The sequence below is a fragment of the Toxoplasma gondii genome, chromosome X, assembly GCF_000006565.2.
Source record: "Toxoplasma gondii ME49 chromosome X, whole genome shotgun sequence".
Classification (NCBI taxonomy): Eukaryota; Apicomplexa; class Conoidasida; order Eucoccidiorida; family Sarcocystidae; genus Toxoplasma; species Toxoplasma gondii.
Genome location: NC_031478.1, coordinates 502291 through 515359, shown reverse-complemented (window position 1 = coordinate 515359; position 13069 = coordinate 502291). Strand labels below are relative to the sequence as shown.

The window sequence follows — 13069 nt, the reverse complement described above, 5'->3', positions numbered from 1 at the left end:
CTTCGCGTAAGACGTATATTGACTGTCGCGCGATCTCCTGTGTTCTCTGGCGCCATAATAATGGGATTGCAAGTAAGGCATATATTCGTGAAAATGCACTGCAGGGGCTGGGTATCGACCACGATAGACGGGCAAAAAGTGTCTATGGTGTTCCCGGTTTTGTCCATGCACTTGTGACCATGAGTCTGCGGAATTTTTACGAGCTACAAAAGGCGGGAGGCACTCAAGATGCTCGTGGTGAAACAACCTACAAGTAGAACGGCTGGCGTCCACGAATACAATAACAACGGGTGTTCTGGTGGGCTCGGACTGTTGCCAAGAAACCTGACAGACGGATTGCATACAAAGCACTAGGGGCGTGCAAATATGCATACATATTCATGAATCTATTGTTGATTACATTCATTTTCGGGTAAACAGTTGTTTGCAGAAATGTGGGTGTGAGATTCACGTAATGCTGACTGCGTAACTTTGGGATACACCGCAGCGATACTATGGCGCCGTATATGTACCGTTATGCCTATCGAAGGGGGTTTGACAGATGTATCTCAGTTGACGCCCGCGGATACATAATCAAGGGAATCGAGATTCACTTCTGGAGCTTGGAACTCATATCAGTGTGTTGTCGGAATAGGTTGCTCCTCTTGAGGACCTTCGGGGAGGTAGCAGATCTTCTAGAACACTGTATCTACAGAGAGCATTGCCTATTCCAATGCCCAGAGGATTTTTCAGAATCAGGTTCCACTACGCTCCCTGTTAAAGGACGACTTCGAGAAGTATCGGGCATGCAAAATCATTTCGGTCGAATGTATGCTGCCTCTCCATGTCTACCACATGACAAAATGTAGTTTTCCTTCTAATATTGCCTGTGTGTAGCATGCTGCATCTTGGTACTTCATATATCATCCAATTTTCGCGTGAAGGGTCGATGGGACCGGTAAAACTCTGCTTTGTAGTGGACATAATAGCAATTCCACCATGTACACGACGATGTCGTACTTTCGGCCCCGGCATAAGTCTGGTCGGTGTTGTCGTGTCTCCCGAAAGAAGCCGGAGTTGATGGTGTTTCCGTTTGCGACTGTTTCACTGTTTTCATTCCCTTCCGGGGCCTGGTATGTGAAAGAGTTCAGTCCGGAGCAGCAGGCTGGTTGTCTCTCGAGGCTCAGAGGACGTTGACTTTCCGTCTCGTGTGAAGAGCGTGCGTGAAGTGAGGGCACAGATCTCACGGTCGCGCTATATATGTACAAGACAAATGCAAATGAGGCAATTTCAAGCAGTCCGAGATCCAGGCTCAACAACATCACTTGCGGTGATTCCGTTGACGTGATACCGGAAGACATTTCTGTCTAGCGGTATCGCTGTGTATCTCTGCATACGTGAGGAACACACATATGTTGAAATGAGTAAAACTGTAAGTACACGCATTTATTTGTACAGAAGTACTATGCAGTTTGCGGTCTGCTGTCCTTTGTTTCGTGTCTGTTGTTGGAGACACGCGTGTTGGCGCGTAGTGGCCGCCGCGATGTCTACTTCCCCCTGCATGCACTGGAGGCCTCATCATTGGCACACCGCATTACCTGCATGGCACGCATCTCTCTCATAAAGTCGCCTTTTTATCTGTTGTTTTCCATCCTAGAACTCAAAAACACATCCACTGTGTGTAGTCGTGTATTTTGTGATCTGCGCAAAAACGAAGATTTCCGCGTTTTCTCTCGCACCCCGCCGCTGGCTGACTCACCGCAATCGCAGCCAACGCGGCAACCTCGTGCCCATTCCCTCCGGGAAATAGAAAGAGGAAATTTTTTGTTGCGTCAGGCAGGCTTCAATTCGTACAGTGGTATCGCGTTTGTTCGTGGGTGAGAACATTTCCCTTCGTAACTCGCATCTTCCGTTCTCTGAGATGTGTGTGGCGGATAGACCATCGGGGCTTCTGTCGTTCGGCTTGTCTCTCCCGTTTCTACTTCCGCCGTTGTGCCTGAACTAAAAAATGGCTTCGGGTGTTAGTTTGGTACTGTCGCCCACTGCTAGAATGGTGCAAGCGTCCGTTGTTGCTGGCATCTGCAGAAAATGCCCGGCGTTGCCTGTCCTGTTGACTCAGTGTACAACAGCCCCACGGGTTCTGAGGACAAAGACAAGCTGGCGTGTTCCATCAAAGAGTTCTTTGTCTTTTGAGGCGGGTGCTCCTTTTAAAAGAGCCTCTTGCGCCCTGCCATCGTCTTCATCCTCACAGCTTCCCGCGGCACACAGCTTTTCTGAGAGCCATTCCCACGGGAGTGGTAACCGCGTCTGCGCGACTGGCGCCACCGGGATAGCCACGCGCTGTCAGACACGTATTTCAACAGGCTGTCTGTGCAGTCCGCATTCTGTCTTTCGTTCTCCTCTTTCTGCGAGTGAGTTCGACCACAGGGTGCTGGAAAGTGAGACCGCACTCGCGGCCTTCAATACTCGGCTGGCGGTCCCAAAGCAGATTGCTTTCTCCGTGTTCTCCCGTGTCTCCCACCGGTCGCATTCAACCACAAGCACTGGACGACCGAAAGTGTTCGAAGAGCCGGTCTCTGGAAGAGTCAGGAGTGAAACTGATGGAGACGCAGCAAGCAGCCACGCCCAGCCTGACCGGGAGGCTCAGCCAAGGTCTAGCAGGTACGGGGTAATTCATGCAGGCGGGTAGCGAACAGGGGGGATCAAAGTAACCTGAACACGAAGTGTTGCGTCTGTAATGGCGACAGGATGGCTGTGCTCTCGCTAGTGGATAGGGTAGGCTTTAGTTTTGAGTGGATGAGAAATATCAAAGCTGCTTCAGGAGTCAATGGAACCGAACCCGCCTGGGGAAAAGGGACTTTGGAAACGCAGAGTCGCAGTGGATTTCCGCAGCCTACTCCACGGACACGCACACTTTTCGGGAGTGACTTTCTTGTCTGTTTGTGCGGTGCAGCGACTCTCAAGTTTCAGGCGCACCTCTAGTGGCTCCCGGCTTCGAACGCTCGGTCGGTTTGTGGCTTTTAGGTGAGGCCTGGATCGGGTACAGGGACGGCAGGCTTGCGGACTGTTTCGCACGTCAGAGCTCCAGACGAGGGCGGTGCAGCAGCGCTTCGCGGCACTCAAGTTCGATGGTCTGCACTGCCAAACACATTGCGAAGATGCTGAGTCACATGATCTGCATGCTTAGAAAACGAGGAGGACCCTGCTTCAGATGTCCACTCGGCGAGAGATTAGCAACACGACTGCGAACACCTGCTTCCGTAACTATGACGGTTTCGGTGCATGTGGGGAAACAGCCGTTTAGGGCGTCTTTGCTGCTCCGCAGTTCGCTGGAACGCGCAGGACTATAGGTTTCGGAATTGAATGCGTTTGTTCACCGGATAAAACCTACGCTGCGTTGGCCGAGTTCGGTGACGCAAACCACATCAATGAGGCGTTTGCGGTGGTTTCCTTTTTGTGTGCAGGCTGCAGCGGGCTTATCTTCGGCCTCGTCTGCTGGGGCGGGTACACAAGACTGACGGAGTGGCCTCTCTATGACAGACTGGAGGTTCCAGGGGAAGAAACTTCCCCAGACTCCGGAGGAGTGGGAAGTGGAGTTTAATCGTTACAAGGTGAGGCCACCGATTGTCTTGGAGAAGGATCCCTTCTCTGTCACAAAAAGGCACTCTTACGGACAGACGAGAAAAAGGCTGCTCAGATTCTAGTTTCGGGTATGTGGGCTTGCAGAGGAGTTCGGCATTTTGGGTCGAGGTCATCGTGGCAGAAGAACGAAAACGTGTGGAGGACTTTTGACATGCGTGTGTGTTTGTGTGTGTCGGCTTGACGTCTCCAGGAGACGCCCGAATATCAGCAAGTTCACCACGGGATTACTCTGGAGGAGTTTCAGCAAATCTATTTCATCGAGTGGTTCCACCGCATGTTTGCGCGGGCCACGGGGCTGTTCTTCGTCGGAGGGACCTTTGGTTTTGCCGCAGCCAAAGCTCTCACCTCTCGCATGACCCTACGACTGGCCGGTGAGAGCTCTATGGCAGTATTAGCCGCGGATTAGGCGCTACTTCTCTGATGCATCGTTCCCTAAGCCGAGACCGTTTATCGATAGAGTCGCTGTTCCCCTGTTCAGCGACTTGCGTGTGTTTCTCTTCGTGTAAGAGCTGACACCAGGGATTCGTGTCTGGTGAAGGAGATGTATTCTTTCGTGGCTGTCCCTTTGTAACCGCTGACGATATTGCAGGCATGGGAATTCTCGGAGCAGCCCAGGGTCTTGTTGGATGGTGGATGGTCAAAAGCGGATTCAGCGAGCCCACAACAGAAAACAAGATGCCGAGGTGAGGCCTCCTGTCTTTAAAGTCGAAGACGGCGTTCCAGCTCATCCTGTATTCTATCCTAGGCATTACTTCGCAACCACTTGCATAGAAAAAGTGTACTGATTTCCAAGCAGATTCTCAGGCCTCCAATGTGAGATCCGAGAGGCTGTTCGAAATCTACACTTCCACAGGCGGTTTCCAGCCATTTGGTGAACTTACCACCGTTCCATGTCTTAGTTTGTGGACAGTTGCTCACCTGCTGGGGTGGCAAAGCACATGGGCGATCCGTTGTCTGAGAAAAATGCAACTTGTGTGTGCAGGGTGTCTCCATATCGGCTGGCGTTTCATCTGGTCAATGCCATGGCCCTGTACAGTCTGGTCCTCTGGCATGCCTTGTCGCTTCTCTACCCGGCAACATCTGCTATTGCGGTCGCAGCCGCTCCGACCGTGGGCATGGCGGCTGTCCGCGCCGCGATGAACAAACTCCGATCACGCACGTGGGCCTTGGGAGCTTTGATCGCAACCACCCTGTGTTCAGGAGCGTTTGTGGCAGGGAACGACGCCGGCCACGCGTACAACACTTGGCCTAAAATGATCGACGAGTGAGTCTTACTGTGTGCACACCAGAATGACGGCGAATAAAGTAAGGTGGAAAAGCGATCCAGAGGTGGCACTCGGAGCCGACGCTTCGAGCTCTCAACTCAGGGTGGAGTCGAAGTGTGAGTATTAGAATGCGCGTGTCGCCGTCGGAGACCACCATCGTTAGTTCGCTCGAAGTCGATATTTACGTGTGCATGTAGATACAGTTGGAGAGATGAGTTTGAGTGTATATGCGTGGCCTTGATATGCCGACAGTGTGTCTGTAAAATCAGAACGTGGGAGGAATTGAGAAGCCCTGATGTATGTGTGAGGTCCTCTGTTTTGGCTTTTGCCTTTTCAGTCTGCAGCTAGCTCTTAAAACGCCGTCGACAGTTGCTGCTTTGCGTTGTTGGGTGTCTCTCCAGCTGGGTTCCCCCAGAGGTTTATGAAGTCGTAAAACAGCCACTGAAGATCTTTGAGTCGACGCCAGTTGTTCAGTTCGACCATCGCATGCTCGCGTACGCCACTCTGATTGGGTCGAGTCTTCTCTACTTCACTGGTCGCCGACTTCCTGTGCCGACAGAAGTCAAGGTGAGAAAAAGCCTTTCACGTGGCTAACGACCGAGTCTGGTCTGTGTGGCCCGAGCACAACCATAGGTCCACCTGAAGATGCTGGACAAATTTATCCGGTCGTTGTCCGATGCGGTGTGCTCTGTCCAACGTCACCCTGCGGCCCGCAATGCTAATTTCCTCAAAACCGCTCTCATTTTTGCATTACCAACTTTGCGACTTTTATTGATATATGGTCCATCAGTTAACTTTAAACTTGTTGCTCTAGGTATTTCTGTGTTTTTCAAGGGGGTAAAGCAACAGTCGGGAATAGCGCTTTGCTTTTTGCAACGTAAGGTATGGGGGGGCATATGTCTATGTATGTTGTTTTCAAGCAAAGCATGGGTTCCCAAAACAATCGCAGACAGCTAGACTTCCGCCAATGTGTTCACAGTGCCGTGTTTGCTCCGGAGGGGTATTCGCTGTATGTCAAAGAACCTACACTCAACAGGAGAACGACAACTTGATGCTAATGTTCTTCTTGTTCGTAGGTCGCACTGGCAGCGCTCCCCAGCATGGTAACATTGCAGTTGTTGCTGGGCATCACAACACTCTTGTTCTTTGTCCCCACGGAACTTGGCGTTTTACATCAGGTGAGTGCGGACAAGTTCGGAGCCGCTGCGACTGCCGTGTAAGTGCCACGGCCGCTCTTTTTCAAGGGCGGATGCAGGCAGTCCATCTAAACTTCGCCATGGGGTGTCGAGTCGTCAGGCGTGCGTGCTGTGTTTCGGGTTACGCTTCTTTTGCCACCTGTTCTGAGGGTTTGTCTGGCAACACAAACACCACCGCTAGCAGTTCGATGAGCTACGGATGTTGTTGGCCCGCGTTGGTATTTACGGGGCGCGCACTTGATGCCTCAGAACACTTGCGCGATCATCTGTTTCGGTGTTGTGAGAGGCAGTTTAGTCCGCGCGTACACGACATTATCGGTGGGACTGTGTGGTTCTTTGCAGGGTGGTGGTATGGCGACACTGAGCGCCCTTGTCTACCTCTGTCACACAATATCGAGAGTCTCCAGGTCACTGCCCGTCTAATCTACACCTGCGGGTGAACAGAAAGATTCTACGGATTCGCCAGCCTACCAGAATAAGGCCTTTGTTTGTCTCGACCATTTCATGCTAACTTCAATACGATCACGAAGAAACGCATGGAGCAAACGGAGTAGACGTGAGGAAGGAATGACTTTTTTTTCCGCGTGTGCGTTTTGACGGAGCTTGCAACTCCTCCGATCGAGCCATGTTGTCCCTGCGTGCGCCTCCAGTACCACGAATGTCGCAATTCCGTAAATGCCGTCACAGGAGGCCCGGGAAGTGATATCACACTGCAAGGGGTCTCTCTGGGTCGAAATGCATCGCACGTAGTGTGTACGACATACCACGACGATAGGATTTTCCCCTGTGACACAGCGCACTCTTCAGAGAGCGGGCACGTATCACGACTTCGTCTTCTGGTACAAGCCGTGCCTTTTGAAGTACCACTTAAGTTCACTATTCAAGTAATGCTATTAGTGTCTGTTCTTGGAAGTCCTGAATGCCGTGAATGATGCAAGCCAGGTGCTCGCCTTTCGATTTGTCATTTTTGAGACGTGAAAATGAGATTTGAAACAGGCCCAGGACACCCTACATTGCGTAGAAAAGCAAGACAATGTTTTGTGTGCCACTATAAAAGGATATACAGATTCGTTTCTCTAGCTTGCCGGTCAGATGAAAACGTTCAAGCGGAGCCTTGATCTCGGTTAGCCTGGGAAATTCCTGAAACGTTGCAGGCGCTACTACAGTCGAACCCGCTTTCAGCACGGTTGCGCTTATGTGAGAAGAGCTCGCGTGCCTTTGATTTCTCTGCATCGAAGGCAGCTCGCTCGCCTCAAGTGAAGATCAAGACTTCTAAATGGGCGATAGGCCTGTGACCGGTCACAAAGTGTTCACCTGGTCCTCCGTCACTTTCCATTTGTTGAAACGTTGCCTCTGGTCGATCTGCTTAATCCGGCAAACAGCGGTCCTATGTCGTCACTGGGTACCTAGCAATGGAAGTCGCTTGTCTGGCGCAAGTTGTAAGACTGCCACGAGTGAAAAAGCGTGTGGTTGTTTTGAGACTCGCAACCGCTCAAAACAAGACAAAGCGCGTTACATTCACTCGCCGTAGTGTCGCGGCACGAAGTTTCGATGCCGCGCAGAGCTTCCGTGTCTTCGCAAAACTAGAGAACTTCTGGGGGCGTGTGTGTCATCTCAGCGACAAAAAAGATCAAGAATCCACATCCTAACTTTGCTTGGGCACTCGAGCTATACCATATGTACCAAACAGAGCAGAATGCAGTGGTGTCCGTGGACTTTCGAGCGGGAAGAGAGGCGGGCTACTTCCAAGACGCTCGTCTCGCCCACTCCACAGGGCCCCGGAGCGTCCGTTCGTTGGCCCCCAACCGCCTCGGCACAACCCCGAAGTGTGCGCAGTATCAAGGACAAGATAAAAGTGGAGTTTTCTTTCGACAGGGTCCACAGCCTGAGACTCCCATAGACGACCGGACAAAGAGTGAGCGATAGAGACAACAAATGCACCGCGCTGCACTGACACAAGCACGCGTCACACCGTCCGCACCTGTGTCAAGTCCCGAGCTGTATTACCAACAGGAGGCTCCCCAAGTTTAGAAGAAGGACGTGTTGAGTTTCTCAGCCACAGCAAACTGTAGCCGAGCAAGGCTGGTGAGGTGGACGACCATCAGGTTATCTTGGAGTGCGTTCTGGCACATCTGTTCAAAGACCTCGAGGTCCTGAACAGCCTCCACGCAGAGCGCCTTGCTAAGGAACCGGCCAATTTCGGGGTCCGCCTTTTCAGAGCCATCGAGGACGCTCCTGACGTACGCTCCGCACTTGTTCAGCTGATCAGACAGCTTCTCGAGAGCAGCACCCAAGCCCTGCTTGATGACCGGGACACCTGCAACTCCAGGGGTATCGCTGATCGCTGCCACAGCGGCGGCGGACGAGGTTGAGCTGCTCGAGAGCGCACTCGCCCGGCTGCCATCGTGCTGCTGGCGGTGGCGTCGGTTCGCCTCCCGGACCTTCAAGAGCAGGGAAAGACCCGCGCGGTCGGACGAGGAGGCAAACAATTCAAGAGGCAGTTCCTGGAACTGGAAGCAAGCGTCCTTGGCCATGTTCATCGGGACTTGCATGTAGGCCTGAGGTCACGGCAAGCAACAGAAAGCGGACCGTGCTGAGGTACCCCATACATCTGACTCCAGCCGCTGCAAGAGTTCGCGTGAATACACAGCTCAGCAAGGGCGCTGGCTAAGTGAAAATGTCCTAGCCACACGGCTCCCTACGCAGGGTAAGTCGTCTCGTGAAACTCCGCACCACGGAACGTTCCACGCTGAGTCAAAACAAGACGCACGACGAGAGAGAGGTAATTCGGGTTTCCCGACAACGCATTTCGCTATTAAGGGCAGTTACATAAAACTCGGGGTGTAGAGTGCCTAAGACATCGCCGTTCGTTCGTTTCCAGCACTGACATGCCCTAGCACCGGCAAGGAAGCCGACGGCATGACCAAAGAGATCTCCTGCGCCTGCATTGCCGAGACTCGCCGTACCTTGATGGAAAGGTTGTCGCGATCCATGGTTGTGTTCACCATCAAGTGAATGGGCTCCGTAAGCGGCGGCTGCGGGTGGAACTTCGAGACGCTGTTGAACTGCTTGAACCAGCCGTGGACGGCACAGGTCAACTCCGTCATTTCGCTCCCAGTGCAGAACCAACCCACGACGATGTCCTTGGTGCCGCTGCCGCTAACTTGCTGTTTCAGCTCGTACATGGTCTCGTGGTGGTCCTTGATGATTTGCAACAGACCCTGTTTACGGACAGGAACGGGAAAGCCGCAGTTCGATCAAGACAGGAACGCAAGAGTGGAACAGGAAAGCCGCGACACCGACGCGCCTCCGGTCGCGTACACAACCACCGCACACTAGTGGAGTCGCAGAACAGAGTAAGTCGAGAAGGTCACAGCGAGGACAACGACGGGAAAAAGAGGTGCCGTAGCGTAAGAGCGATGCGTTCGCGTACACGTATGAGAACCCCTAGCTGCACTCAATACACGGCAGCACGCAAAGACTACATGCAGGAGTTACTTCTAACATACAGCCCCAGTCTTCAAACAAATATATATATATATATATATATATATATATATAGATGAATAGTAGTGACTTTCGTGTGCAAACAAAGTGAGACGTGTGTGCAGATGAGGGGACGGAACTACCGAGATCTCCACAGGAGACGCAAACCCGTGCCAGTGGGAGTTGCGCGGTTTCCCGCGTACACAGCTCGAGTGCGTGAAACTCGAGAGTACGTGCTGTTACGCAAGGTGTCGCGAGCTGCTTGGCAGTCTCCCGGTCACTCGGTATTTATTTCACTGCCTTCGGCACATTCCAGCCTTGTTGAACGACTCGAGAAGCGTGGAAGTCACAGATGAATAAGCGGATTCGCCTCCCCCCGTCGCGTCTGCTTATCGCGTGTCAAGCCACCGTTTGCCCTGTTTTTATGTGCGGAACCTAAATTGTCGAGCCATGAGAAGCCCTGTCGTGAGTGTGTTGCAGAAGCACAAGAGGACTAAGTTCCCCCTCGAAAAACTCACCTCATCTGTGAGCGAGTGTCTGTCGACGAAGCAGTCTGAGATGTCCACAACATTGCCTTCGGACACTGTTCCGAGAAGCGTTCCAATGACGTTCATCTGACCCTCTTCGCGTCTCAGGTAGGCATCCAAGATCGTGAGGACGACGACGGGGTGGACCCGCACTTTGAGGGGGGGGTACGGGAGAATATCAAAGTGCTTGGGCACATTGTGCTGCTGAGAAGAGGTCCCAACGGACCTGGACACTGACCTTATCATTGTGCTTCAAAGAGAGCGCTGAGCAGATCGATTCTGGCTTCCTCCAAGGAGTGAGGAATTCTCGTCGCAATGACAGGCGGGGCGACCTGGCACCAGGAAGATATGCCGCCCCAAAGTGACGAACTTGGTACGGACAGAAAAGACGAATTTGTAAGAGAACTTCTCCCCGGCAGAACCGACCAAAAAATCTGCCTGGTCAGCCCGGGTGCGTTGCGCTTTGCCGCACGCTTCACTGCGAAACAGTTGGGGGGGTAAATCGGGTTCTGTGCAGACGACTCGGGCGTTCTCAGAAGGAAAACGTCGACGAAAGCGCGAAGGGGAAAAGATATGAATTAGAGAGAAACAACTCCGGCCAAGCAGAAAAAAAGAAGTCTATCCTTCGCGTCCCCACACAACACCGGCGCGGCGTTAAGCTGACGAGAAAAAAGGAACCAGACACGTGGTGAACCGTCCAACACGCAGCCCACGGGTCTCTGCGGGACAGGAACGGACCTTCGCAGATTCAGGCTTTCTTCGGAAGAAGGCCAGAAAGTCCAGGGTACGCAGAAAGCGTGGCAAAGTGTTTTCTAAGACAAACCGGTGGCACTATTCAGTGGGAGAGAAAACGCGCCAGAACGGGAACAGGAGACTGTCGTCGAAAATCGAAACGAAGAGTTCATAGCATGACGCAGATGCACGATTCCTTCTCTGCTTGCACAGAAAGGAACTCGCCGGAAAAGTGAGAGAGTTTGCAGAGAAAAGGGGGGCTCCGTCTGCAAGGAGACATTCGAAAAGAGGCAGCCGGGAAAAGAATGCTGCCACAAGGGCCAACTGGGTGGAAGAGGAGAGCTTGTGACAAACACACGGGGGAGTTGTATAGGCCGATGCGTAGAGTTCGAGAGACAAGCAAACAAGTAGACGGCAGCATTTGTCGCAAGAGGCTTTTCCGTTCTACGAAAACGAGTAGTATCTCCCACTCAGATCCGGGGAATTCTGGAGCAACCCGAACACGAATATCATACGGTTTCAACCAGTACGAGAGAGGAAGTCTCTGTGGTGCTGGCCCCCCGTGACATTTTGAGTGATTCTTGCTGTTTGTCTGCAAGAAACGATACCCATTTGTTTTCAATCCTGTCCCTAGATGCTTTCAACAGCAGCGATGCGTCTGAAACTCCATTTGCAAACTACGGTCGTGCGCAGGGACGATGGTTTCCGATTCCGAATGGTGTGCAGCACGATCGCACAGCGTATGTAGGAAATCCAAATTGCGGCTGGACAGAACCTGACCACAAGCGACTCCGATCAACAGTGCAAGTGTGCTTGCCAGCACGTCTTATGCAAAAATAACACCGGAGTCTGCTTTTGCTGGTGACGTCGTTTGTGTTTTCTCCTTGAGGTCGCCAGGAAAACGGTCCTATGAAACGGTGCCAATCCAGCCAAGGAATGTGATGTTGTTGCTGACACGTCACTCGTTTAGCAGTCCTCGAGCAGGAAGTTTCTGAAGGCATCCACATTTTCGTGCAGCTGCCAGCTAATATCGTTGAGCTGCACAGACTCAGCAGAACTAAACGGTTGCTGAGGCGAGGATCAGGGTAATGTACAGTGGTGACGAGTGAGCACACACACAGAGCGCAGGCAAATACACATACGAACACGTGGTACTTGATTTGTGTTATGTTTGCGTATTCATCATCATCAAGCAGACGTGGCGCTGGAGAAGAGTTTCCTGGGTATCCAATCCAGTGCTCTGCCTTGGACATATCCTCGAAGTAGCAAAGGTACCAAATACGGTATGAGAGAAAAGAGGTAATTAGAAGCCCAGAAACTCACTTATCCCCGCCGGTAGTGTACAGAGGATATGATGATTTCTTTGTACCAATCTATTTTGGTGGTGGAGAGTGGCTTCTGCACCGCAGCAGGTCCGTTTATAAAGGGTCACCACAGTCGAACAACTAAATCCCCCTCGGAAACTACGTCTCTTTTTGGAGACAACCGATCACATATCGAGATAAAACTCGTTTTACTCATTCTTGTTCCTGACGTGTCGTAGTCACGCCCGATGATAACAAGTAAAATATCTGGACGCGCTGGCCATTTGCGTCTCACTGGAACGACGTGGAAGATCGTCTAATGCGACAGCATACGTCGCTGTTATTAGAGTCACGAAAACGTTTTGTCCTTTTCCCCCTTTTCTCGTTTTGCTGCTTTACAACGACCTCTACTCCGGTCCATCCATAGGTTCAGAACGAAGTCCTTCAATCTTCTTGCGCCTACGATTGAAACAACACCTTCTCTATCACAGCAGGGGTGGTTTCAACAACTTTATATTTTCTTCCCCCCTCCAGTCTTGGAAGCAAGGAATTTGCCATTGTTCTAAATGATATATCGATAAGCACGTTGCACCTAAATCTCCGGACACCGATGTACAGTGGCTTTTCCATGTATCGTCAGCCACTTTAAAAGGCTACGCGTTTTCGCTTTCTTCAGGGCTACTCACCAGACTTACCAATATGTCATTGCAAACAGGGCGAAGGCTTTGAGGTCCTGCTAATCTTGTCGAAGAGTCGTAATGCACGTGTCTCCCTTGCATAGAACGCCCGAGATTTCAGTACGTACACCCCTCAACCTGTCTTGCATACCAATAGTTCGGCCCCTTGAACGCCGCGAAAGCTTCGTATTCGCCAATTCTAGTGTCATAGACCCCATTGAGTCCCACCGCCGGTAACACAAGTTGGAAGCGTTTGTAGTG

General features: G+C 51.9%; 2 protein-coding genes across 2 annotated transcripts; one reads left to right on the top strand and one right to left on the bottom strand.

Moving 5' to 3' along the window:
- Window positions 1-1615: 1615 nt before the first annotated feature.
- Window positions 1616-7215, top strand: TGME49_228180 (cytochrome C oxidase assembly factor COX15, putative). The gene is made up of 8 exons (XM_018780199.1): window positions 1616-3003; window positions 3444-3590; window positions 3812-3992; window positions 4211-4304; window positions 4604-4885; window positions 5288-5453; window positions 5963-6064; window positions 6425-7215. Exons 2-8 carry the CDS (start codon window positions 3513-3515, stop codon window positions 6503-6505), a joined length of 984 nt encoding a protein of 327 aa, XP_018636094.1. The 5' UTR covers window positions 1616-3003; window positions 3444-3512; the 3' UTR covers window positions 6506-7215.
- Window positions 6656-11060, bottom strand: TGME49_228190 (eukaryotic initiation factor-3, subunit 5, putative). The gene is made up of 3 exons (XM_002366400.2): window positions 10087-11060; window positions 9049-9303; window positions 6656-8640 (listed from the first exon to the last, which is right to left on the bottom strand). Exons 1-3 carry the CDS (start codon window positions 10339-10341, stop codon window positions 8110-8112), a joined length of 1041 nt encoding a protein of 346 aa, XP_002366441.1. The 5' UTR covers window positions 10342-11060; the 3' UTR covers window positions 6656-8109.
- Between the last annotated feature and the right edge of the window lie 2009 nt (window positions 11061-13069).

Excerpts from the sequence above, each read along its gene's own strand:
- TGME49_228180 (XM_018780199.1), top strand. The coding sequence starts at position 3,513 with ATGACAGACTGGAGGTTCCAGGGGAAGAAACTTCCCCAGACTCCGGAG. Across the intron at positions 3,591-3,811 it reads TGGAGTTTAATCGTTACAAG|GAGACGCCCGAATATCAGCA; the intron begins GTGAGGCCACCG and ends TGACGTCTCCAG. Across the intron at positions 4,305-4,603 it reads ACAGAAAACAAGATGCCGAG|GGTGTCTCCATATCGGCTGG; the intron begins GTGAGGCCTCCT and ends TTGTGTGTGCAG.
- TGME49_228190 (XM_002366400.2), bottom strand. The coding sequence starts at position 10,341 with ATGATAAGGTCAGTGTCCAGGTCCGTTGGGACCTCTTCTCAGCAGCAC. Across the intron at positions 9,304-10,086 it reads GACACTCGCTCACAGATGAG|GGTCTGTTGCAAATCATCAA; the intron begins GTGAGTTTTTCG and ends GTCCGTAAACAG. Across the intron at positions 8,641-9,048 it reads GCGACAACCTTTCCATCAAG|GCCTACATGCAAGTCCCGAT; the intron begins GTACGGCGAGTC and ends CCGTGACCTCAG.